The sequence below is a fragment of the Aethalodelphis obliquidens genome, unplaced genomic scaffold (assembly GCF_003676395.1).
Source record: "Aethalodelphis obliquidens isolate GAN/ISIS:26980383/991018 unplaced genomic scaffold, ASM367639v1 scaffold22, whole genome shotgun sequence".
Taxonomy (NCBI): Eukaryota; Metazoa; Chordata; class Mammalia; order Artiodactyla; family Delphinidae; genus Aethalodelphis; species Aethalodelphis obliquidens.
This window is the reverse complement of record NW_020837966.1, coordinates 6478249-6506218: the sequence shown is the minus strand read 5'-3', so window position 1 is coordinate 6506218 and position 27970 is coordinate 6478249. Positions and strand designations below refer to the sequence as shown.

The following is a 27970-nucleotide window of genomic DNA, read 5'->3' as shown; positions in this document are numbered from 1 at the left end:
AAGACAGCGTAATCAAATTCTGTCTTCTCTGTGGGCTTCTCACAGCTGGGGTTCTGTAAATGTTTGCTGAATGACTTGCTAGCAGAGGAGGTGTGATGTGGCAACAGCAGATATCAGAGTGTCCACTGCAGCTGTTCTCAGTATGTTTATACATAAGTTGAGCTCTTAGTAAGGAGCACTCAATATTTTGCATCAAAATACAAACTGTCCCTTCTATTTTAAATTGTAAATGAAAATTCCTAAGACGTTGGCCCTACACACATCCAAATTTCAAAACCTAACACCTTAAAAAAACAAACAAGCAAACAAACAAAAAACCTAACACTCTGAGGAGGCCAACAAAACCCAGCAAAAATAATACTGCAGCTGCAGTATGTAAACGTATATGCACGTGTACACACACACACTATCATCACCAGTACCCCCTGGATTCCCATATCTACTGTGCAAAATGCCAGAGACTAATGACTTAGGGTATTATCAGATCAGAGTGTGCTCAGAGAAACAAAAGCAGAAACTTGCCAATCGGTTCCACTGTCTATACTAAACTGAGACAGTGGGACTGCATACTTTTGGTTCCTATTTATTTAGTTTTATGATTCAGCCATATAATTTTTGGGTCATAAAGTAAACAGTGAACTAGGTAGGGCCAAAAAGCCTCAGAATTGTAAAATTAATCTAAATTTATTTAGCTAGAGAAAGCCTAGTTTCAAATACTTGAGACATGAAATTTTATATTCGTGGTAGCTGCCTACAGAATTCTGATTTTGTTTGGGGCAACAATGAAGACACAACCAAAAGGGACAAATCATAATTGATCTATGCCAGTCACGGATCTCCTGCTTCCCTTTGCCAAGTAACTTCCTTCCCAGGCTCCTTTGTAGCTACAGTTAAAGGTATGTATGTGACCTACCCATGCAGCCAGTGACACAAAAGAAAGAATCTGCTGGAAGGAGTCTATGAAAGATTATTCTTTCAAACATGAAAAGAGAGCCACACAAAAAGGCATTTTGCCCCCACCTTATCTTTTTTGCCTAGGACACTGGTGTGAGGAAAATAAAGCCTGGGGCTGCAGCCATCACCCTTAGACCATGAGGCAACAAGCAAAAGCGTAAAAAACCAACAAGTAAGGGATAACAGAATGGGAGGACAGTAAGACCCTCTGGATTCCTAATAACATCACTGAGCCAAGTGAACAGTCTGGACCTACCTACCTCCAGGCTTGTTGTTAATAAGTTAACAAGAAATATCCTTATGGTTTAAGCTCCTATTGGTTGAGTATAGCATCACCACAGCCAACTGTTTTCTAACTGACACAGCAGTGCCCTGTGTTTTCATACTGTGATAAAGAATATAAATTATATAACATTTTATAATTTAAAATTTTAGAAAAACGATAGGGAAAGTGAGAGACTCAACTTTTCACTGCATAAAATGTTGTACTTAAATTGCTTTTGCAAGCATGAAATGTTTTGTAACATTAAACAATAGAATAAAAAATTAAACAAACAAGACAAATAATAGGAAAAATCGATCCATACCCGTACCTTTCCGTGTGTTCTCCGTCACATCTACCCCAAACTGGATAATGTCACCGGAAAGAATTTCACATGGTGGACTTTCTTCAGAGCCTCGACTCAATCTCTGACTATTTATAAAGGTACCATTACTACTTTTAGTGTCTTGGAGATAAAACTGCAAAAATAAAATTTAAAAAAAGAGCCAAAGATTAGTAGTAATAATTCCAAACCTACTTTTAAAAAATAGTTATCAATACTTCCAACTTTGCAAACTACTGCAGGTAGATTTTTTTCCCCTATCAATTCAAACCACTTATTTCAGCTAAGATTCTCCTTCATTACATATGAAATTAGAACCCTGAAACTGGGTGATTTAAAATCCAGCTGGACAAAATGGTATATCACTTCAGAAAACAGTTTACAAGGTCCTCAAAATGTTAAACAAAAAGTTAGCATATGACCCTGCAATTCTACTCTGAGGTATATACTGAAGAGAACTGAAAACATATGTCTTCACTAAAACCTGTACACGAATGTTCATAGCAGCATTATTCCTTATAGCTAAAAAATGGAAACAACCCAAATGCCCATCATCTGATGAACGGGTTAACAAAACATAGTATATCCACATGAATTATATTATTTTACAATAAAAAGGAATGAAGTACTGATTCAAGCTATAACATGGATGAACTTTTAAAACCTGATGCTAAGTAAAAGAAGTCAGTCACAAAAGACATATATTATGTAATTCCATTTATATGAAATATCCAGAATAAGCAAATCCATAGAGATAAAAAGCACATTAGTGGTTGCAAGGGGCTGAGGTGCTGGGACAGACGGTGGGATGGGGTGAATAAGTGCTAATGGGTATAAGATTTCCTTTTGGGGTGATTAAAAGGTTCTAAAATTAGATAGTGGTGATGGTTGCATAACTCTGTGAATATACTAAAAACCAATGAATTGTTCATTTTAAAAGACTGAATTTTATGGTATAAATTATATCTCAATAAAGCTGTTATTTTCTTTTTTTTAAGCCAGCTACACAAAACTCTAATTTTATCTTTCCATCTCACTCTGACTTTGTAACTTTGCTCCTAGGATTTCTGGGTTAAGTCAAAGGAAGTGCTGTTTATTCCAAAGGCAAGGACAATTGGTATTAGGTAACACCTATATTAATTGCTATCAGTTAACTAACATACGTGGTACCAGGCCCAACACTTCAGTAAACTCTTTGTGATAAACATTTTGGAGACACTAGAAAGTAAAATACTGGAATCAACTATCAAGGTACCACTTCCTGGCCCCCCCAAACTTGCCTTTCATCACTTGGGTAATCTTCCTTCTTTAACAAGGGAAGGGACAGCAGGAGGCACAGGAAGCCTACCTATTTATCACCTACCTATTCCAAGAGAAATTAGGAACAACTGGGATCACACACAATAGACTTACTAGGAAGAGAACAACCAATAAAAAAAGATGTACCTTTCTTTTTGCATCTTTCTACACTCTCCAGCCCTGCTTATTCTAGCAACACATTTTCACTGAATGCCTTCCTAAGGAAGAAAGGAAAGAAGAAAACTAATATTTATTAAAATACATGTTGCACCACCAGGCCCTTATTTAACCTTAACATTAAAGCTATGTTATAGATATTATTTCCATTTATAAGTGAGAAAAGTGGGGCACAGGCAAGTATCTTTCCAAAGTCACAGAGCTATGGAATACAGAAGCAGGGATTTATATCATAGAATTAAAAGGGACATTTTTCCCCCATTACTTCACACTGACCTTTATGTTTCATTTATCCTTCACTCCTTCCAAAAACCCTCTTCCAAAATGAAACACAACAGAAGAATAAGCAATTTGCAGAAGATACGAAAATGACATTTCTTTTCATTAATTCCTAGGTGACAATTTAAAGGCCACCAAGCTGTCTATAAATGACTTAGTCTCTGTTTATAATTCAAAAAGAGACCGTTACTTTCGCTAGCAGTTTATATAGTTAATTACAGACCATTAATAAAGAAAATTGTGTTGATATTTTACAAGTCCATTTGAAACTTAGAGGCCTTAATATTTCACACCAGGGAGATAAGCACAGGCAATATGCTCAAGTAGGAACAATTATCCTCAAGATTTTTTCTACACTGGAACCTACCGTTGCACTGTATAAACGAGTTTGTTTTTTAATTTTAATATATTCTTGGGAAATGTGGCAATATCTGAATTCTGCTTTGGTCATTTTCAGTTATATGTGCCTTGGCAAGCCAAATAAGGGGATTATAGATTTACAGGGGTTTCCAAACTTCAAATTCTGATCCATTAGTGTGTTACTAAGTCAATTTAGTGGGCTGTTACTAGTGGTTTAAAAAAAAAAAAATTAAGAGAACAAAAGTAAGAACATATGAAATGAGGTTCAGTACTGTTTAGAAAACTTTGTTTGAAAAACAAAAATGTGTGTGTGCTTTTCTGTGTGTATACACACACACACACATATATCTCAACACCTCATGTTTGTAGCTCTTAACTCTAAAACCATAAATTTTCAAATTAAAAAAATTTTTAATCAATATTAACCCATGTTCTTTTCATTCTAACATGTCTATATTATGTCCAAAGCACACCATGGTATCTTTGGCCTTCATTTAGCTTGAACATACCATTTACGTTAGTTGCTCATTGATCCTCTGCTCTCAACCAGCTAATGGCTTCCAAACACCTTGGAAGAAAGTCCAAAGTTCTTACCATTACAGCCAATAAAGCCCCACATGATATGGCTCCTGGTTCCCTCTCCAAACTCATTAACTCACACTATTTTCCTCCCTTATCCCTCTCAGCCACACTAACATCCACTCATGCCCCTGAGCCGCCACACTTGAGTATAGCTAGACTGCAATTGTTTACTTCCCTGCAGAAATATTTTCACTGATTTAACCTTCTGCCCTTGGTGTTTTGAAAAACTGTTATTAAAAATAATGTTTCTGCACCTTCTATGAAACAATCTGCCACTATTCAGTCTACATTGTACAGAAGCTATTCTATTTACTATCAGGTTAGATAGGTATAATAAATAAGTCAACTTATTTGCAAGGCACTGGGAAGTGACTGTGCTTACAGTCCCTGGATGCATTTCCCGTAGCAGGTATGTCAGTTGGTCCTTTGTCACTTTCAAACCAGAAATATCTTTCTCCTCTATGCTGATACACCTTTTTCTATCAGGCTTATTTATTTATTTATTTATTTTTGGCTGCATTGGGTCTTCATTGCTGCGCGTGGGCTTTCTCTAGTTGCTGCGAGCGGGGGCTACTCTTCGTTGCGGTGCGTGGGATTCTCATTGCTGTGGTTTCTCTTGTTGTGAAGCATGGGCTCTAGGTGCATGGCTTCACTAGTTGTGGCACATGGGCTCAGTAGTTGTGGTTCTCGGGCTCTAGAGCGCAGGCTCAGTAGTTGTGGCGTACTGGCATAGTTGCTCCGTGGCATGTGGGATCTTCCCGGACCAGGGATCAAACCTGTGTCCCCTGCACTGGCTGGCGGATTCTTAACCACTGTGCCACCAGGGAAGTCCCAAAAGAGAAAATTTTTAACTACTCTAAAAAACAAATCTTGTTGAAGCTTTAACTATCTTTATTTCCTAGTAGCCTAAGGAATGCCCAAGCATCTCTGGTGTTTGTATTAGCCAATGGGCATTCACTTTGATGTTGAGCAGATGTGTAAGGAGCCCGGAATTTATAAAATCCCCTGGAGCTCGTGGCCAAAGTTCAACTTTCGCTGTTTTCAGGCTTTATCTTCAATTAACTCCCTGCCTTCCCCTGACTGAAGGTTAAGCTCCCCCAAATCAAGCACTGATGGTGATCCTTGAACTGAAAGGTTGTCCTTACCCCATCAGTCACTTTTCCTTGTTTCTTGCTTATTACGATTACCTTCAAAGACGCAGGCACAGCACTTTACAGGTTGCATAATTTGCTCTTTGGCCTTCAGAAAGTTTTCTGCTCTTTCACTCCATAAACAAATACATTTTGCATCACTTTCAGCTTCGCTACAATTTGTAAATGCTTTCATTTCCACTATAATGATAGACTGCTTCTTTCTAGCTTTTCTACGTTGACACGTTTTTGTAATATCCAACCACCAATAGGGATTTCCCTGGTGGTCCAGTGGTAAAGAATCCGCCTCCCAATGCAGGGGACGCGGGTTCGATCCCTGGTCGGGGAACTAAGATCCCACATGCTGTGGGGCAACTAAGCCCATGTGCCACAACTACTGAGCTTGCACCCTCAATGAGAGAGCCCGTGCTGCAAAGTACAGAGCCCACACACTCTGGAGCCTGTGCACCACAACTAGAGAGAGAAGAAAAAAAGAAACCCACACGTCACAACTAGAGAGAAGCCCGTGAGCCGCAACAAAAGATCCCACATGCCTCAGTGAAGATCCCACACGCCTCAACTAAGACCCGATGCAGCCAATAAATAAATACATATACACATACACACACACACACACAGATATGATGATAGTAATTATTAAAAAAATCCAACCACCAATAGCTTAATAACATTTGAATTAAAGCTTCAGAACAAAACACAAACCCAGGACATGTGCCACAGGCCAGAGGCCAGAAATTCTAAGTCCATACAGGGGGGTTTTAAAAATGTGAATGCAGAGTAGATTCTGGATTCTAGATGGCAGATACTACATCATAGATTTTTTTTTTTTCTTTTTCTTGGCCTGCACCACGCAGCATGCAGAATCTTAGTTCCCTGACCAGGGATCAAACCTCTGTCCCCTGCAGTGGAAGTGTGGAGTCTTAACCACTGGACCACCAGGCAAGACTCCATACATCATAGATTTTTAACTTACTTGAATCAACACCTAAAATCAAAAAAAGTGACTAAGACAGCAAAACCAAAATCCCATGGGCAACGTTTGCAACAAAAATTGGTGACAAATTATCCATATGAACCTCAAAATCCAAGCGGGGAAAACCATCAACAGTCACAAGACCTTCATGAAATCAGCATCTGTGCAGGAGGATGTGTATACAGAAACAATGCAGGATTTGAGGGACTTGAGAACCTCAGAATAGTCACTAGATATTTACTGGACAATATGATAGCTAATTTGAGAAGAGAAGATGAAAATGGGAAAGGTTCAGCCCAATCCACTAACAAGTGAGTATGAGGTAGATCCTGAAAAAGGCTGGAGCAGTCTGAGTCTTATAAATTCTTAAAACCAACCTACCAACCAAAGCTGCCTTCAAGGATAGGGTTCCACACTGTGGGAAAGCTGTTGGGTGTGGAACCAAAATTGATCAGGGCAGGGACAATAGAGACAAGGAAAGAAAAAGACCCAGATAAAAGTAGAAAAGGGGAAAGGAAGCCATCATATTTTTAAACATTTTACAAAAACAACAGAAGAGGGAGCTCTGTGACATCAGAAAATTTATCCTGAATCATGACCCCCTTCTGTAAGTTCAGGAAAACAAATTACACATAAAAATGAGCAACAGAAAAATATCAGTGTCCCATGTCATACAGTTATTTAAAAAAAATAATAATAAAGAGCAAAATAACATTCCCTACAAATAATGACAGACAAACCTCGGGAATAGATCAAAATTATACTATTTCAGAACAAGTTAAAAGACATTAAGAAAATAACTCAAGGCACGAAAAAGAAATATCAATCACAATTATAAAACTCAGGGAAAGGTGAAAGAACTCAAAAAGAAATAGAAAAAAAAAGGGAAATCATTTCAGGAATGAGTATAAAATTAAAAGGACACAAGTAACTAAATATAACAAAAAATGTCTTAAGAGAAATAAGAAATAAAGAAGGAATTTTTTTTTGAATCAAAACAAATGAAGAAAGTGAAATCAGCAAAATGACAGAGTAGGCGGCTCCAAGCTCTTATCCCCACACAAAGGCTGAAAAAACAAGCAGAAACTGTCAGAACCAACTTCATCAGAGCCTTGGAAAGCAAAGTTTTACAGCAACCATGTGAACACTGAATCAAGAATAAGGCAACTTAAAAATGGTAGGAAATCTTGGAACTTCCCTGGTAGCGTAGTAGTTAAGAATCTGCCTGCCAGTGCAGGGGACACGGGTTCAATCCCTGGGCCAGGAAGATCCCACATGCCACGGAGCAACTAAGCCCATGTGCCACAACTACCGAGCCTGTGCTCTAGAGCCCACGAGCCACAACTACTGAGCCCGCGCACCACAACTACTGAAGCCCATGAGCCTAGAGCCCCTGCTCTGCAACAAGAAGCCACTGCAGTGAGAAGCCCGTGCACTGAACGAAGAGCAGCCCCTGCTCGCTGCAACCAGAGAAAGCCTGCGCACAGCAACGAAGACCCAACACAGCCAAAAAAAAAAGTGGGAAATCTTCATGGCATTCCTCACCCTTGTCCCCTCCCTTCCCCCTGTAAAACAGAAGCCTTGAAGACATCAGCCTGAATTCCCACTGTGGGACCCTGTTACCTAGTTCCAGAGAGAGCAGACCTAAATTGCAAATTATTGTGTCCATCTACTCTAACGTGTCTGGGGGCTACCTGAAGGTCTGACTAGAGGCTCTCACCTCTGTTTAGCCTAACTCAGAACTCACCCATGATGGAAAAGCAGTGGCTTGGCTTGCTGAAAAAGTGGGATTTATCCAAAGTGGTTCAACATAAGTCAATCAATATAATATACCACATTAACAGAAAAAAGGAAAAAACCAAAATGAAACCACAAGATCATCTCAATTGATGTAGAAAAGGCATTTGACAAAATCCCATACCCTTTCATGATATTTAAAAACAAACAAACAAACAAACAAAAAACAACCCAGAAAGCTAGGACTGAAAGGAACTTCCTTAACATGATAGAGGACATTTATGAAAAACCCACAGCTAACATAATACTCAATGGTGAAAGACTGAAAGCTTTCTTCCTAAGATCAGGAACATGGCAAGAAAGCCTACTTTTCACCATTGCTACACAATACTGTACTGAAGTTCTAGCCAGACACAAGAAAAAGAAATAAAAGGCATCCATATTGGAAAGGAAGAAGTATACTATGTCTATTCACAGATGACAAGATTCTCTATATGGAAAATCCCCTGGAACCCATAAAGAAGCTACTAGAGCTAACAAGCAAATTCAGCAAAGTTGCAGTTTACAAGAAAAACAGAAAAATCAGTCGTGTGTATACATCAGCAATGAACAATCCAAAATGGAAATTAAGAAAGCAATTCAATTTATAATAGCATCTAAATAAAATACCTAGGAATAAATTTAACCAAAGAAGTAAAAAACTCGTACAATGAAAACTACGAAATACTGCTGAAACAAATTAAAGACAAATACAGGCATAGCTCGTTTTATTGCACTTAACTTTACTGTGCTTCACAGACATTTCATTTCTTACAAATTGAAGGCTGTGGCAACCCTGGGTCAAACAAATCTATTGGCGCCATTTTTCCAACAGCATTTCTTTTAATTAAGGTATGTACATTGTTTTTTTTAGACATAATGCTATTGCACACTTAATAGACTACAGTATCGTGTAAACATAACTTTTATATGCACTGGGAAACCAAAAAATTCATGTGACTTGCTTTATTGCGATATTTGCTTTATTGTGGTGGTCTGGAACTGAACCCACAATATCTCTAAGGTACGCCTGTAAACAGGACATCCTGTGTTCATGGATTGGAAGACTAAATATTAAGGTGTCAATATTACCCAAACTGGTCCACAGAGTCAATGCGATCCCTACCAGAATCCTAATCGCCTTTTTTGTAGGAATGGAAAAATCAATCCGCAAAGGTATATGGAATTGCAAGGGACCCTGAATAGGCAAAACAATCTTGAAAAAGAAGAACAGGGTCCATCCAATAGGAAAAGAACAGTTTCCTCAACAAATGGTGACGGGACAACTGGATAACCACTTGCAAAAGTTGGACCCCTTCCTCCCCCTATATACAAAAGTTAACTCAAAGTGGATCAGAGACGTAAATGTAAGAACTGTAACTGTGAAGTTCTCCTCAGCCATTATTTCTTCAAATAATTTTTTTCTGCCCCTTTCTTACTCTCTTCTGGGATTTCCAAAATGCATATGTTGGTACACTTGATGGTGTCTCATAGGTCCCTTAAGTACTGTTCATTTTTCTTCATCTTTTTTCTTTCTAGTCCTCAGACAGAGTAATTTCAATTGCCCTAACTTCAAGTTTGACTCCTTCCTCCTGCTCAAATCTGTCACTGAATCTTCCACTGAATTTTTATTTCAGCTATTGTATTAATACTTTTACAATTTCTATCTCTCTACTGATCTTCCACACTTATTCACACATTGTTCTCCTGTTTTTCTTTAATTTGTCCATGGTTTCCTTCAGCATTATGAGCATATTAAAAACGGTTAATTTGAAAAGTCTTTGTCTAGTAAGTCCAATGTCTGGGCTTCCTCAGGGATGCCGTTTGTCAATTTCTTTTTTTTCTCCTGTGAATGAGCCATAATTTTCTATTTCTTTAAATGTTTTGTAATTTTTTTTGAGAATTGGACACCTTGAATATTGTAATGTGGTAACTACGGAAATCAGGTTCTCTCCTCACCCTAGGGATTGCTGTTGTTACTTGATGAAGGCTGCAGTCACCAGTTTATTTACTGACTTTTCCAAACGATTTTTGCAAAGACTATATTCTTTGTCGTGTATCATCACTGAAGTCTCTGTTTTGTCATCTCCATGGTCATCCACTGACCTAACAGAGATTCCCTTAAATGTCAGGATCCAATAAGAAAAGGCAGGAAGGGTGTGTTTTGTCTCTTTAATCCCCTTGGCAGATGTCAGAGAAGCTGTTCTAGTCTGTGGGGTTTGAAACAATGGCCAGCCTCTGTGCCAGGCCCTCAGCAATAAAAAGCAGTGACAAAGGGCTTCCCTGGTGGCGCAGGGGTTGAGAGTCCACCTGTCGATGTAGGGGATACGGGTTCGTGCCCCGGTCCAGGAGGATCCCACATGCCGCAGAGCGGCTGGGCCCGTGAGCCATGGCCGCTGGACCTGCACGTCCGGAGCCTGTGCTCCACAACAGGAGAGGCCACAACAGTGAGAGGCCCGTGTACCACAAAAAAAAAAAAAAAAAAAAAAAGCAGTGACAAAAACATACAACCCCAATTTTTGAAAGACAAGCAAAGTCACACCAGGAATCATGGGCCACCATACCCACAGTTACCCACCACAGGGCTAGGGGATGGAAATGGTAGCCACTGTGCAAAACACTGAAATTCTCAGAAATTTATCACCCTCTTCTTCACTAAGCACTCCCCTGGATGCTGCAAGTGTTTGCTTAGACTCCAGAGCTCCAAAATAATTGCTTCAGACAGTTCATGCTAGCTTAACAGTCATCCTGGTGAAGAAAACCAATTTTTGGAGCTTCCTCCTCCATTATTTTTTATGGCGTCACTCCACAAGTCCCTAATCTATAATAACAGCTACCATTTATTGACTGCCTGCTATGTGCAAGCACTTCTGATCTTCACAACAATCCTACCCAGTAGCTATTACCATGTCCATTTTCTAGATTAAGAAACTGAGGCTCAGGTATATTAAGTATATTGCCATGGTCTCACAGATAGCATAGATTTGACACTGTTATTCCTTCAAAACCTCCACAACGCCTTCCTTCTCTCCTACTTAGACTAAACAGTCTCTGGTCTGTGAGTCCAAAGTTATGAAATCCCACTTTGTTTATGAAGTTTTCCTGAAGCAATCAGAATAGGAAGAGCCAATTTCAACTCTAACTCCACTATTACGGCAAATCATTTTAATCTATAACGTTTACTTGGCACCTGTCTGGAGAGATTGCACATCCATAAAATCAAATACGGAGCAACTGTACACTGAGAATAAATTAAGAGAGTATGCATTAAGTACCAAAATCCTGAGAGGCAGGATTAGGATTAATAACGTTAGGCACAGTCAGTTGCTAACAAGACACTTAAGAATAAGAGAGGTGACCTGAATGAAAGGCAAGGAGAAGGAGGAGATGGAGGAGGAACAGGTATTACAGTATATTTATATACAGTTAAGGCCCAGCCCTAGAGGGTAACCAAAAACAAACAAAGGAAGAAGTGGGGAAATATAAAATAGAATGAAGCTATAAAGAGAGGGCCTGAGCACTGCACTTAGGAGTTTAGATTTCTTAAGACAGAAGCTACTACTAAAGGATTTGATGAAAATACTGTTTTAGGGAGATTATTCCAACAGCTCTGATAATCTAGCAGCTGTGTGTAGGATGAATTACAGTGGGAGTCACTAGAAATAGGGAGATCCATAACTTGTACGTTTTTGCCACCAACAATTTAGTTATTTCTTAGAGTACACAAACTTAGTTTATATGTTCAATATGGATTTGTTTATATAACCTTCCTGGCTTCCTGACTAGCAAAGCACCACATATTTCAGAGGCTGGAATTTTTAAGTTGTGCCACTGAAGGGGGAAATAAAAGTTTTATTCACATGCCATAGGGAAACACATAGAAAAGTGGTAAAATGTTCTCACCAAAATAAAATCTCACAAGTAAACTAGAATGAACTTGTCAATATACACCCAAAGGTCTTACAAATGTTACGAAATTGCCAGGACTTTTTCCATCTCCAAGTGACATCCCAGACACATTTGTTGTAAAGTAATTCTTTCTTGTGGAGCCAGTCCATAATAGAAAGAGAAAGCAAAAGTATTTCTATCTCTCTACATAGGAACAGAGATACAATTATGTAAAACAGAAGTAGAGAAGATGGGGAGGAGAAATTTTTTTAATTTAACGAAAACATTACAAAACATATAAAACACAGCTAGAATGATTACACCCTTCTAAAATATGCAAACAAAATTGTGACAACCCTTCACTGAGAACTCAAGACAAAGTAAATTAGATTTCGGAATCTTAGCAAGATGCAAAATAAACATATAATCAGAACACTACAGTTCTGAGGGGTGAGGCTACTGAAAGCCTGTACCAAATTCCAATTTGGAAGAGATTAACCTATTTCCTATAACCCAAAACTGATGGGTTGACAGGCAAATCCTGATTATTTTCTCCTCTCACAGTGTGTTAATCACAGCAAGATGTATTCTTCTTTGTCTTTGAAGCTCCTACTGAGGTAATTAAAGAACAGATACTGATCTCAAGCTCAATCTTTTAGACCCCAAGAGGTCTTAACCTCAAACGTTAAAATTTTAACGTCAATACCTAAAATAAACATGTCTTTATTAAAATACCACATATTTCAGCATATTAAGGATAGAGCAAAGGGATATTGTGATATTTTAAATACATAATACTCTGACAATAATTTATAGATCTATTTTCCTCACAAAATGTTAGCTTAAACCATCCTGAGGTCAGCTGAAATAACAATAAAATAATTGCACCTCCATTCTTTATCTCTGATAGTTAAAAAACCTCACCCATAGAGTAACAGTCTTGTTTGCCACAAAAGGAAATCATTGTGATCACATTTGTGGGAAATACAGAACAAGGTCACTATATTTAAAGGATGTAGCCCTACATATTGTTTAATAATGCACACTATGGGCTAAATCTAAGGACAGTTGATATTGATTTATACAGTCACTAGGAGGTAGGGGAGAAGGAGAAATTAATTTTTTTCCATTAAAGATTAGCAAAATTGGCAAAACAGGAATCTAGATCTTATTTAGGAAAACAAAAACAAAAAACTGCCCACACATGAAACAGTCTATTTGGCAAACAAACCAAATGGAAATGTTAAAAGACACAAATAGTACATCTGCCCCCCAAAAGAACATTCATAGCTTTTTAAAATGCTTAATAAAGTAATCAAAATGATTATGATGGCCTTTTCTATTCTTTAAGCATAACCACTCAGGTTGGCATATAATTTTAATGTTGAAGACAACTTGTTCTTTACTCACGTCTCCCTGTTTTTAGTGACAGTTAATTCTTCAAGAGATTTATCTCCTCAAGGCTTTGACAATTCACACATCCATAGGGGAGTTCTTTAAAAATTATAATACTTCTACTTTGAAAGAGAAGAGAAAACAGTTACTGAGGACTATAAGTGAATATATAGAAATAATAATGATGAAATTTATGAAACAATGGGAAATGACTATTGGGACGAAAGAAAATAAACCCCTTACGGGGTTGAGTATAGTGCAGAGGCTCCCATTTTTCTGTCCCCCACATGATTCAGATATTCAAAACATAGTCTATTCCCAATATCTCTCATGACATTTCCCAGTATCTCTCATGACATCCACTGTTTCTCAGGATGAGTAGGTAATGCCCCCAATTAAGAGTCACTAATTCTTTTTTTAATTTTGAACTGAAATTTAGTAACAGAAAGTATCACATTCAAATTCCACCTCCACCTACGGCTTTAACACAAGGCCTTAAACATTTTCCCAAGGTTTTAAGGGCCAAAGGTGAAGCTGCTGGGAAGTTTTTCTTTCAGAAGGGTTGTTGATTTCTTTCACTACCATGAAAGGCAACATCACTTATATCCAGAATTCACCTATGTATACAGAAATTTTAAACACAGAGCAAAGCCAAAGAAGAGTTAATTGTTCAACAGTGTCAAAAAGATACCACATAATTTACAATAATCACAAGTTTTTTTGAGTTCTTACCATATGCTTGGATAAACTACTTTGCATGCAGTCTTCCACTTATTCTTTAAAACAGTCCTATGAGGTAGATGTTTTATTATCCCTATACCACAGATAAAGAAATTAGGACTAAAATAGGTTAACTAACCTGCCAAAGGTAGTAATGGGGAGAGATGTACATTTTAAAGTTTTTAATCTCAACTATTCTGCTATGCTACTCATGTTTGTCTGGTCATTTCACAACCACTATCTCTAATGTTTCTACCAACCATCACATGAATTAGGAATGATTTTGTTCATTTGATGGATCCGCAGGTTGAGGCTGAAACACAAGCAACCCATCTAAGTAACCTCTCTAGGGTCACAATAAAATCATAAAACAGCAATCAGGCCTTATGATGCCAAATTATCAGGAAAAGTGAACTTTCAAAATTTCTTTCAGAAATGCATTCACTACCTCCTACCACCTATCTGACATACAATCCTAATAAATTTGAGTTTCCCAGCTTCCATGTCCATGGCAGATTAAAAGCGAACAAGCATATGCCAGGGACTATGCTAGGCACTTTATACACATAACCTTATCTAAACTTCAGAATACTATGAAATAAGTAGTATCCCACATGAACAGACAGGGTAAGAAGTTAAATTATATGCCCAAAGATTACACAGAAAGAATGGCAAATAAGGTCTATTAGACACCTCATGACCATGGCAAATCCCTTGAAGATCAAGATAAGTGATATCCCTAGCCCTTAATAAAATGCCTGCTGAACAGGCATCAAATAAGTTTTTTTTTTTTTTTAATAAATTTATTTATTTATTTTTGGCTACGTTGGGTCTGCGTTGCTGCGCGTGGGCTTTCTCTAGTTGCAGTGAGCGTGGGCCACTCTTTGTTGCGGTGCGCAGGCTTCTCATTGTGGTGGCTTCTCTTGATGCAGCAGAGCACGGGCTCCAGGTGCACTGGCTTCAGTAGTTCTGGCGCACGGGCGTAGTTATTCCGCGGCATGTGGGATCTTCCCGGACCAGGGCTCGAACCCGTGTCCCCTGCATTAGCAGGTGGATTCTTAACCACTGCGCCACCAGGGAAGCCCCAAACAAGTATTTTAAATAAATATTTCGTAAGTGTGATATTTATAGCCCCGACTCATTCCATCATTTACCCACCATTTCCTGAGCATCTGTGAATAGGAATTCAGCCATCAGCTGCTAAAAATAGAATATGTGACTTTCCAAAGTCACTTAGAGCAAGTGCAAAACAGTAATAACAACAAATACTATCAGTAGTAATAATGTCAATAACCCCATAGGGCATTCAATATGTCACCAATTCTTAGGAATTCTGATTCAGAATAATCTCTCAATTCCACACTGCCTTTCCCTCCCCATTACTGTTCCTCTAACTCAGGCCCGTATCATTTGCAAAGACGATGGCTATGATTCCACACTCTTCACCCTCTACACTGATGCTAGATTTACTTCCTAAAATACAAACCTGACCATTTTGTTTCCCTTTGTAAAATGGCTGTTGACCCTTCGCCTTCAAAATTAAATCTGAGAGCTCTGATAACTTTCAAAATCTTTCATAATGACCTCAATCACCCTATCAAACTGGATTTTCCACTTTTCCTAAAAGTACCATCCATTCCATCCTTGCGTAACTACTAGCAATTCCCTACACAAGCCCCAGGTACGATGCTTGCTTATGTTGTGCTTGGACCCGAAAAGCCCTTGCTTCCACCCACCCACACTCTTTACTTGTTAAAAGCCTCCTTTTCTTTCTGAAGCCCCAGTTTAAATATCTTAACAAATAAGATTTCTTGTTCAAATAACATTTCTCACTAAATAATATTACACCTGAACCAGAGACTCAAGGCTTTATTCCAGGTTAAGCCTCTAACTCCCAACCCTCTATGTCCAAATCATAGTCTGAACAGCATTACAATTCCATCTTTTTAAAACTATAACATTTATTCCCTGTCAGAAAGTTCCAATAGACACAAGTAACAAATGATGTTTTAAAATACATTTCAAATAAATGAAATAATTCATACTTTAGAATGGAAGCTATAAAGTTTTGATTTACCATAGGATAGGCCAAACTGTATTACATCCAAATAGCAATATGCTATATGGAACAGAGCATACGTTAAAGGTTTGAATTCCAGCCCCATCACCTTCTAACATACTGTGTGACCTTGAGCATGTTATTTAACCTCTCTGAGCATCCCTTTAGTTATAAAGGGTTATTTATAAATCCCTATTTATAAATTGGGGATAATATCAGTATGTACCTCTGAGTGTTTGTTGTAAAGGTTAAATGATGTTAAGCATGTAAGGTATTTAGTACAGCATTTGTACACAGTAACTGCTAAACAAATGGCAGCTATTATTACTAAATTCACAGAATATGCATAAACGTGTAATCACTGAAACTTTCTTCAGAGAACTGATGCAAGACTTTCCTTTATGCCTTTTCCTTATAACCTTTCTTAAGCTAAAGTTCTTAAAAATAATTTACCAGTTAATTACTTAAACAGTAAACAGCTGATAGAGATATAAATAAATCAGTAACAGCTGAACTCTAACAAATACAGATGTTAAAAATAGCATGTCATTGCCCCATTACACATGAATATTACCATAAATAACCACAACCTGTGCAAAGAAGCAGCTAAATCTCTGTCTCACAGCACAGACTGAAAACCATTTATAAAAAATATGAAACACATCACAATATGGATCAGGGAATTCCCTAATCATAGTTATATCAAAAGGAAATTACTACCCTCAGATATATGTAAATACACTCAGAATATATAGCACAGATTAGCAATCTACAGCTCATTTGACAGTGTGAACTAACTTCTGAATAAATTAAGCAAGTGATATTTAACAGATGTCATTTAACTCCATTTCTAAACCAGAGCCCTACTATACTCCTGGCCCTGAGTGAGTGACAGGGTTGGAAATCCAGTGAAGTCATGGAATAATGCTCCAGAAGCATTAACTCACTCAGTTCAAAACTAAAAATGCTCCTTAGGACACCTAAGTAGCGTATAAATTACTAGGGCAGGGCAGAGGTTTTCCCATTACACCCTCCTATACTATTTGAATTTTCTGTTTAAAAAAAAAAGAGAGAGAGAAAGAGACATGTATGTGAAGGGGCAAACAAGCATCTAACTCCAAAACTTTCAAGAGACCAAAAAGCTCAGGAAGATAGGCAGTTATCAAAGTGGTCAATATCAGTTTGGCGAAGATTAAGAATAGTGATACCTGGCTCTGGCAATACAAAAATGTGGAGAAACAGCTCTCTCACATACTGGGAAATATACTGGGCATATATACACTGGGCATAAGAGTGTAAACTGCTACAATCATTTTGGAAAATGATTCAGCAACACCTATTAAAATTTTAAATGCTTATATTCTTTGGCTGAGCAATTCCACATCCAGGAATCTAACCTATAGAAACAATGAAATGCACACATGTACAATGACAAATGCGTTAAGTATGTACCGAAGCCATGTTAATAGAAGTTAAAAACTGGAAACTACTAATGCCCAGCCAAACTGTCTGATTAAATATCAGACATCATAATCATCAAAAATAATATAACGGTATGGGTACTGAAATTAAAATATATCAAGACATACAGTGATCCCTTTTTTTTTTTTTTTTTTCCCGGTACGCGGGCCTCTCACTGTCGTGGCCTCTCCCATTGTGGAGCACAGGCTCCGGACGCACAGGCTCAGCGGCCATGGCTCACAGGCCCAGCTGCTCCGCGGCATGTGGGATCCTCCCAGACCGGGGCACGAACCTGTGTCCCCTGCATCAGCAGGCGGACTCTCAACCACTGCGCCACCAGGGAAGCCCCAGTGATCCCTTTTATAAAAAGAATGATAGGGACTTCCCTGGTGGTCCAGTGGTAAAGAATTCGCCTTACAATGCAGGGGATGCAGGTTTGATCCCTGGTTGGGGAACTAAGATCCCACATGCCATGGGGCAACTAAGCCCATGCGCCACAGCTACTGAGCTCGCGCACCTCAAGGAGAGAGCCCATGTGCTATAAACTACAGAGCCCAGGCGCCCTGGAGCCCGTGTGCCACAAGTAGAGAGAGAAAACCCGCACGCCACAACTAGAGAGAAGCCCAAGCAGTGCAACAACAGATCCCGCGTGCCTCAGCGAAGATCCCATGTGCCGCAACTAAGACCCAACACAGCCAAAAAAATAAAATAATAAAATAAAATATCCTGAAATTGAGATTCATCTTAAAAAAAAAAAACGATATATGCTTATACGCCATTAGAAAACAAAAATCTGAAAGAATGTATACAAACTATTCACAGTGCTTATCTCCACAAAAAAGAAATCTTAAAGAGTTAAACTTTAATAATATTAAAAGAGATATAAAACTTTATTCAATAAGGCTAACAAATCTTCAATTCCGCATTATCATCATTTGATGCAAGAAAGTGGAAAGAAGATGAAAAGGAACAAACAAAACAAACCCCCAAACAAATAGAAAAATATAACTATGCAAAGAGAGAAAAACACAGAAAAACAGAATTTGCCAGGAAAAAAAAAGAGTTAAACATCAAGTGAGATCAAAGTTCAATAAATTCAAAAGGGTTAATAAACTAGTCATCTCCTTGACACAAGAACACACTTCAGAAGTAAAATCACTGACTTATGAAAGGTACTTAAGAGGGTTAACAGCTCACTTGCTCTTTGTTCTTTCAGATTACAGGACTCAGTTCTGAATGGAAGAGCTTCAGCAACCCACCAGAGTTCTTTATGGGGCGGGGAGGGGTAGAGGGGGGAATCAAATTAAGGCATCTGGTATAAATATGGTCTTCAGGATCCCTGCCCTTAAAATAAAACAGTGCTATAAAACTGGAAAAGCATAACATTAACCTTTTATACAACACACACACACAATGATAATATTTGTACAGCACAAGATTTCCTGACAGACTGGATGTAAAATATGAAAAAAAGGAGTCAAGAAGGATACCAAAGTTTTTGACCCAAGCAACTTAGAAGGATATACAAGTGACCCTTGAACAACACTGGGGTTAGGGACACCAATCCTCCATGCAGTTGAAAACTCCCATATAACTTTTAACTTATAGCTGGCCCTCTGTATCTGCAGTTCCATATCCAGGAATTCAACCAACCTCGGATCGTGTAGCACTGTAGTATTTACTACTGAAAAAAATCTGCATATAACTGGACCCATGCAGTTCAAACCCATGTTGTTTAAGGGTCAACTGTAACTGCCCCTATGTGAACTGGAAGGGCTGAATGTGAGAAGGTTTTTTGTTGAGGTTAGGGAGGTATCAGGAGTTCAGCTTTGGACATATTAAATTTGAGGTGTATGTTAGATATCAGGTGAAAATGTCAAAAAGGCAGCTGGATATGAACCTAGAGTCCGGGGAAAACGTCTGGGCTTGAGATAAAAATGTGGTTGTCATCAGCATATACAAAGAACTGAAAGTTAAGAGACAGAATGAAATCATTAAGCAAGTACAGATAGACAAGAGGACCAAGGACAGAGTGTTGAAGCAGTCCAAAGTTTATAGGTCAGGGAGATGAAGACCAAGCAAAGGAAATTTCAAAGATGGCCAGTGAAGTAAAGTGTTGTGTCCTGGAAGCCATTGTGAATGATGTTTCCAAGAACATGGAAGAGATCAACTATGTCAAATGATGCTGAAAGATCAAGGAAGATTAGGAATAAGAACTGACCAAGGGAAATAGCAACCTGGAAGCCACTGAAGACCCTGACAAGAACTGTGGATGTAGTGGACAATGAAAGCCTCACCAGAGTGATTCAAGAGAAAATGGATGAGGGGAATGAGAAAGTGTACATATAGACAAATCTTTTAAGGAGTTCTGCCCTAAAGGGAAGCAAAGAAATGGGCAGTAGCTAGAAAGTAAAGTGGGGTCAAGATAATAATTTTTTAATATGAGAAAAATTACACTGTTTCATGTACTAACAAGAATAATCCAGTAAAGAGCAAGGGTACTTGACCCAATCCTGAGGATTAAGAAAAGGCTTCTGATGGAACTGTCCCACGCTGAGTCATGAAGGCTGATTAAGAGTGAATCAGGGGCTTCCCTGGTGGCGCAGTGGTTGAGAGTCCGCCTGCCAATGCAGGGGATAACGGATTTGAGCCCTGGTCTGGGAAGATCCCACATGCCGCAGAGCAACTGGGCCCGTGAGCCACAACTACTGAGCCTGCGCGTCTGGAGCCTGTGTTCCACAACAAGAGAGGCTACGACAGTGAGAGGCCTGCGCACCGCGATGAAGAATGGCCCCCGCTTGCCACAACTAGAGAAAGCCCTCGCACAGAAACGAAGACCCAACACAGCCAAAAATAAATAAATAAATACATAAATTTATTTTAAAAAAAAAGAGTGAATCAGGATGAGAAGGGAGGGGACTGAAACAGCATGAGCAAACAGAGGTGAGAAACAACATAGTGGGGGGGTGGCATGTGAAGCACAAGACTGAGAATGACAGGAAATCATGCTGGAGAGGTGAGCAGTCACCAAGCCTTTTAAGATGATTCAAGCAGTACAACCTTTATGATATAGATGATAGGGGACTTGCCACTATAGGGTTTAGATAGGTAAATACTAAGATCAAACTGACATTTCACTCAGGGAGGGAATAGCTTGAGGGGTACTAGACTGAAGGCAGGGAGACCAGTTACAGTTACTGAAATAAAGAAATAACAAGGTCTTAAACTGGACAGTGTTAGAAGCAGTGAAACGGGCTTAGTGACAGATCTTAAGTGCTCAATGTTGAAAAGCAGTAGTTTCTAGTATGAGCTACTGAGCAGATGATAAGGCCATTACCTGTATTTGGAAATACTGGGGAGGGGGTGGTGAATGATTCATTTCAATTTGGGGTATATTGTTTTTAGAGTCTCTATAGGACATTCAAGTGAATAAATGTAAGCAAGCAATGGGTAGAAAACTCAGACCTTAGAGCTCAAGATATCTGAGAGGCATCTGAGTGGTAATTAAAATTATTATAATATATGAGATGATCCAAAAATAACATTTACGAGGAAAACAATGAACTTTTAGGAACACTAACACTTTATGGAGAGTTAGTGGAGAATATGCTTGAAGGAATTTCAGACAAAACAGTCAAAAAGCTACAGAAAAACTCAGGAAAAGAAATAACCAAGAGGCCAGGGAACCAGCCAAGGACTAACACCTTTACCAGTTTAAAAAGAGATAGTGTAGTGACCTGAATACACTGGTGGGGATCAGAAATCAAGTCAAATCACGTAACAGTCTGGACTTTCCAATTCTGTTGTATTAATTTTTCAAAAATTAGTAGAATCTACAGGTCATCTCTTCCTGAGGTCCCTAAGTAGTCAAGCCAATCTGAGTGGAAAAGACTAAAGAACTAAATACAGTTGCACCACTACCTCCTGTAGAAGAGTATTTACAGTTTTAGTAGAAGAGTATTTGTGGTTGCTCTATACAAAGAAAATTGGTGATGTATTTCTTAATAAACCAAAAATTGTTGTCAAGTATAATAAAATGAATAGGAAATTTTTTACTTTTTATCATGCCTGACTTCTTGATTGTTACATAATACTTCACCCACGACTTTATATAAACTCAACTAACAATAAAACTCATAGCCTTATATAATAAGGAAAAGTATTTAAGTATGGATGATGTAAAAACCTATAATGCTAGTACTTAGGGAAAAATATTACCAATACAATAAAAATTTGTCAGGAATAGAAAGAATTTTTGACACTGGAAGAAAAGAGATAACTTGAAGATACAGGGGGAAATAAACAGGGCAAGGATCAATTTCCGTTTCTTGATTTTAGCTCTACTTTATAATTTTTTGGCAGACAATTTGTCACACTGAAAAATCACTTACTCTTGGATGGCTGTACTGTATTAACTGGGAGTGACTCATAAGTGTTTGGTCCCACCCATACAGAAGAACTCTGCAAAGAACTTTAAAAAAAAGAAAATCAACCGGAAGTGTATTTTCAAATGAGCACCTAACACAAAATCATTAAAGCATAGAAAAGATGTGACAGAATTATTACTCACTATGAGAAAGTTAAAAGCATTTTCTTGGAGTGGGGTGGGGGTGACTCTCAAGGTGTGAGTCATAGGATTAAAGGACAACTGGATCCAGGATTTAGTGAAAGCTGGAAAAGCAGGATTCAGATCACATGCAGCTTTCCAGGCCAGAGAGAAAAATAGCTGAGTTGGGTTAGTGCCTCCAGAGTTTAGGTGAGTCACAGAGAGAGCAGAGAGAGAAAAGCACAACCAGACTGGATTTCAGCACATGGGAGAAATCTGTAGCTGTTATCTTTTGGTTTACTTCTTCCCTTATTAATTTACTATTAAAACATGTTAATTACATTCAAAGAAGCTAAAACAGAGGTTACCCCAGAATCTTACTACTCCACAGATGTGGACAAGCTCTGCCACACTGCTTTGCACTTGGACTAGACCAAAACACAAAGCTAACGTCACTACCACAACCTTTCTAGCACTACATATTTTCATTTTGCTAATTTAATATAACAACAATTTTGTAAGATATTTATTTCTGCGGTTACTAGCAAGGATGTCTGTTTGTTTACTACATATATTCATATTGAACAAACTGCATAGTTCTTTGGTCCACCTACAAAAATCTTGTTGACCTTTTATATTGCAAAGGACATTTTGTGTGTTATATATACTCATTTTGCTGTCATAATGAATGCAAATGATGTTCTATTTCCATTGTTCTCATTTTTCATGGAACCAAAGTAGTTACCAATGTTTACTTAGATATTCATTAATTTTTTTTTTTTTTTTTTTGCCTTCACTTGGTTTTAGGCTCTAGCAGTTGCTCATGTACCAATAAATCCTGAAGGAGTTTCCATTATTATACAGTCATACTGCATGTCTTAGAAATTTTCACTTGCCTGATCCAATCATTCCAGTTTAACTCTTTTATATCATTTATTTATGTTTCTTCTCAAATACAGTGCTATCATCCTTTCTTTAAAAGAAACATTTTTGGGCTTCCCTGGTGGCGCAGTGGTTGAGGGTCCGCCTGCCGATGCAGGGGAAGTGGGTTCGTGCCCTGGTCCGGGAAGATCTCACATGCTGCGGAGCGGCTGGGCCTGTGGGCCATGGCCACTGAGCCTGCGCGTCCGGAGCCTGTGATCCGCAGCGGGAGAGGCCGCAACAGTGAGAGGCCCGCGTACCGCAAAAAAACAAGAAACATTTTTTGTGGCTAAGTAATGATATAAAATGTAATGGGTTCCAAGCAGTTCTACACCTAGGTATCTAGCCAAGAGAAATAAAAGACACAAAGTACTGTACACAAATGTTCCTAGCAGCGCTGTTCATAATAACCAAAAGTTGGAGGCAATCCAAATATCCATCAACCACTGAATAAGTAAGATATATCTGCAATAAAGTGAATGAACTGTTGATACATTCTATAAAATAGATGAACCTCAAAAACATAATGCTAACAGAAAGAAGCCAGACACAAATGACTGCATATAGTATGATTTTGTTTATTTAAAATTTCTGTAATATGCAAATCTGTAGAGAGAAAACAGATCAGTGGTTGCCTAAGGCTGCATGTGGGAATCAAGGACTGAATGCAAATAGGCACAAGAGAACTTCTGGGGGTGATGAAAATGTTTTATAGCTAGATTATGGTGATGATTACAAAACTACAGATTTACTAAAAACCATTAACTTCAAGTAAACTAAACTTACTTTTACAATGGGTAAATTTTATGGAATGTAAATTCTACTTCAATAAAGCTGTTTTTAAAAGGCCAATGGGTGCTTCCCTGGTGGCGCAGTGGTTGAGAGTCCGCCTGCCGATGCAGAGGACACGGGTTCATGCCCCGGTCCGGGAAGATCCCACATGCTGCGGAGTGGCTGGGCCCGTGGCCGCTGAGCCTGCGCTCCGCAACGACAGTGAGAGGCCTGTGTACCGCAAAAAAAAAAAAAAAAAAAAAAAAGGCCAATGAACAGAGGAAGGATGAAAAGAATATATGAATATATACATGCACATAGGAAATAACTTTGTAATATAAAAATTTAAGGGATTCAGCTTGTTACTGATAAAAGTGGCAGAAAGTATTTTAAATAACACTCAGTGCGTTCAAGAGTGACATAAGAGAAACATTTTCACAAGCTGGTCATGGGAGTGTAAATTGGCACAACCTGTCTGGAAAGCAGTCTGGCAAAGTATACGAAGTAAGCTTTAAAACAATGTCCCCTTTGATTTACTTCTGAGAACTTAGCCTACAGAAGTAATAAAAAACATATATAAAGATCTAGGTATAAAGATATTCAGAAAGCAAAATTTATAATAGTTTTAAAAGATGGAACCTATGTAAATATTCAACAATGGAAGAACAGTTAAGAAAACTGCAGCCCATCCATGAATATTCTGCACTCTTTAAAAATATCTGTGTGCCTATGGCCCAGCATAGAGCATGTCATCACTGCTGCCACCACCACGACCTACACTCAGGAGGAAGATCCTCTAAGAGGAAGATTCTCACCGTTTCCTGCGGGTCATGGCTAGCAGAACACTGGTGGCATCCCGTAACTGTGCAAATGATGGTACATTTGAAATGAAGAAATGTGACCTTCATGGGTAGTAAGAGGGCCCTCGTATCACAACAGTGCTCGGTAGTGAAGAGAGACTCAGACTCTACAGGATGATACAGACTGTTTGCCAATGGAATCGAACAGAAAGTTATTCGTGGTTTTTGTTACTTATGTAATGTCAAGAAGTTTGTGGGGTCTTTAGGTCGGGATAAAAATCATAGATCATCTCATCACAGCTTACTGGGCTCATGGCTTTAGCTTTACTTGTGGACTTTCTGTCCTAGAAATTTGTAGAGTTTACAGGACAAAGAGAAGGTTGTGCTAAAGGAAAAGTAGGATTAATACACATGTACACTAAGACCTTCTATGGGGATCAGGGCATTGTCAGAGCTCAGGTTCCCCTGAGCACTGGTCTGGCCTGTAAGTACAGTTACCACTCAGTATCCAAGGCGGATTGGTTCCAGGATACCAAGGGGGATTGGTTCCATGGATACCAAAATCCTCAGATGCTCAAGTCCCTTATATAAAATAGCATTGTATTTGCATATAACCCTATGCACATCCTCCCATATACTTTAAATCATCTCTAGATTACTCATAATACCTCATACAATATAAATGCTATGTAAATAGTTGCCTGTGCACGGAAAATTCAATTTTTGCTTTTTGGAACTTTCTGGAATGTTTTTCCCAAACATTTTCAATCTGCAGTTCGTTGAATCGGTGGATGCAGAGTCCATGGATAGGGAGGGCCAATTGTATAATGGAAAAAATGAGGTCTGTTTGACTTTATATTTGAAGCATACAACATGGCAACTTTGTGGAAATGACCGTTTATTTTCATCTGTGAGAAAAACCACTGTGTAATGGAAACATCTGTTTAGAGAGCAGCAGCCATCACTGATTACTACAAGAAAGACAATTTTCTTCCTGGGCTTAGGTCAGATGGAATGGATGCTCTATGTGTCCAGGAGGCAACAAAGATTGCAGCTGCCTATTATACATCTGTATAGGGGATCATACTGATAGAGCTGCAGACTCAATATTATGAAGGACACAGTATGCATGATCTTGGAGCCGGTTACTATACACAAGAAGAAATACAAGAAGTAAGAAGAGTGACCGTATTATGCTTCTCCGAGATAGAATAGCACACAGCAATACTGCCAGTGTTGAAGAATGAAAGGAAACTGATGTTGAAGTGAAGAAAGAAATTGAGAGCACAGTCTAGTTTGCTACAGTTGATCCCAAACCACCTTTAGAAGAGCTAGGCCATCACTTCTATTACAGTGATCCATCTTTTGAAGTTTATGGATCAAGTGAATCACTTAAAGGAAGACTGCAGGGACTTCCCTGGTGGTCCAGTGGATAAGACTCCATGTTCCCAGTGCAGGGGGCCTGGGTTTGATCCCTGGTCAGGGAACTAGATCCCACATGCCACAACTAAGAGTCCGCATGCAACAGCGAAGATCCCGCGTGGTGCAACTATGACCTGGAGCAGAATGAATGAATGAATATTCGAATGAATAAATAAATAAAGGAGCACTGTAAACTTACTATTATGCCTTCAACAGAACATTCAATGGTCAACTTTAAGAAACTTTGTGTTCTCAACTTTAAAAGAAATAAAACCCATCAAACAAACAAACAGTTTGTAAACGTGTTTATGCTACTCTATAAAATTAAGTTTAAAAAGATGGGAGAAAAATTTAATGGGTTCCAAAAGTCCAGTGGTACAGTGAAAAGTACATCTTCTTTCCCATGCCCCACAGTTTCCCAATTTCCCTCCACAGAAGCAAATATGTTACTAGTCTCTTCTATAAGAAAAAATGAAATTTTTAAAAACTGAAACAAATCGACAAACCCAAAAGACAATTTAAAATGTTTAAAGGGGGCTTCCCTGGTGGCGCAGTGGTTAAGAATCTGCCTGCCAACGCAGGGGACGCAGGTTCGAACCCTGGTCCGGGAAGATCCCACATGCCGTGGAGCAACTAAGCCCACGAGCCACAACTACTGAGCCTGCGAGCCACAACTACTGAAGCTCACGTGCCTAGAGCCCGTGCTCCGCAACGAGAAGCTACTGCAATGAGAAGCCTGCGCACCGCAATGAAGAGTAGCCCCTGCTCACTACAACTAGAGAAAGCCTGCGCACGACAACGAAGACCCAACACAGCCAAAAATAAATAAATTTAAAAAAATTTTTTTAAATGTTTAAAGGAAAAGTTCATAAATTCTTACATTCAGAAAGAAAAATATGGAGGGAGAAATAGAAACACTTTGTAATTAACGTGAACCAAGTGGCAGAAGATACGAAAAGTATAGGCTGGGGGAAATTGGAAGCACTGAGTTAAATCTATGGGGAGATAGAATAAGATATTAGACATGTAGGATAGGAACTCTCTCATATCTATACTTACAGAAACAACTCATCCTAAAATAAAATCCAATTCCGAAGTCAGGCAGAGATTTTTCCCTCTTGTGTCAGTGAGTCACAAAGCTGTCTCAAGCTTATTTTACCCATCAAGCCAAAAGACATACCACTCTCTTGTTATAAGGATTATAGCTAGGTATGTTTAATGAACAAGTTATTACAATTAGAGGAAAATACCTTATATCTGTTATAAGTAACAAATTGTATCCCTTAACTGTGGCAGTCAAACTACTGCCTTTTGCTTCCTGGCAATGTTAACTCTCCTAATTTATTCTCTAACACAGAAATAATGCCCCCCATGGTGGGCTGCCTACTGCAGTTACTCCATGCAGAAAAGGAGAGAGCTTCTGAAGATCTAAGAATAAGTGTATTAAAATACAAATTTCATCTTCATTTTGACTGCCATTATAAACTGAGGTATCACAGAGTGACTTGTTCACAGACAAAAATTTCCCAAGCAATGGAATAGCTGAGTCACTATTCACCAAAGACTTAATTATCTCATATAGTCAGTGAAAGAAAATGATATAACATTACAAAAGTCATCTATTTTTGTAGTCTTTGTTCAGGGTTCCAAAAATGAATTTCAATATGGTTGCTGACTCTGAAAGTGATTTTCACACTCAGATTTACCTCTTAAAACATTTGGGTACTTTCTTTTTCTGGGATTAAATTAAATAACATCTATGCATCAATCGAGTTACACCAGAGGGAATGCTCCACCAACTTCTAGCTGAGTTTACAATATAACGTTAGCT

General features: G+C 38.6%; 1 protein-coding gene across 29 annotated transcripts in view; it reads right to left on the bottom strand.

The window, feature by feature from the left end:
- SLMAP (sarcolemma associated protein) overlaps positions 1 to 27970 on the bottom strand; it is a 149234-nt gene that overhangs the window by 85035 nt on the left and 36229 nt on the right. For 20 of the 29 annotated variants that reach the window (XM_027121160.1, XM_027121158.1, XM_027121169.1 and 17 more), the window contains exon 2: positions 1542 to 1695. In XM_027121160.1, coding sequence (XP_026976961.1) covers positions 1542 to 1695 — 154 coding nt within the window. Of the gene's footprint in view, positions 1 to 1541; positions 1696 to 3005; positions 3077 to 27970 lie in introns of all 29 variants that reach the window. The other 9 variants (XM_027121178.1, XM_027121185.1, XM_027121159.1 and 6 more) reach the window with 2 other exon arrangements.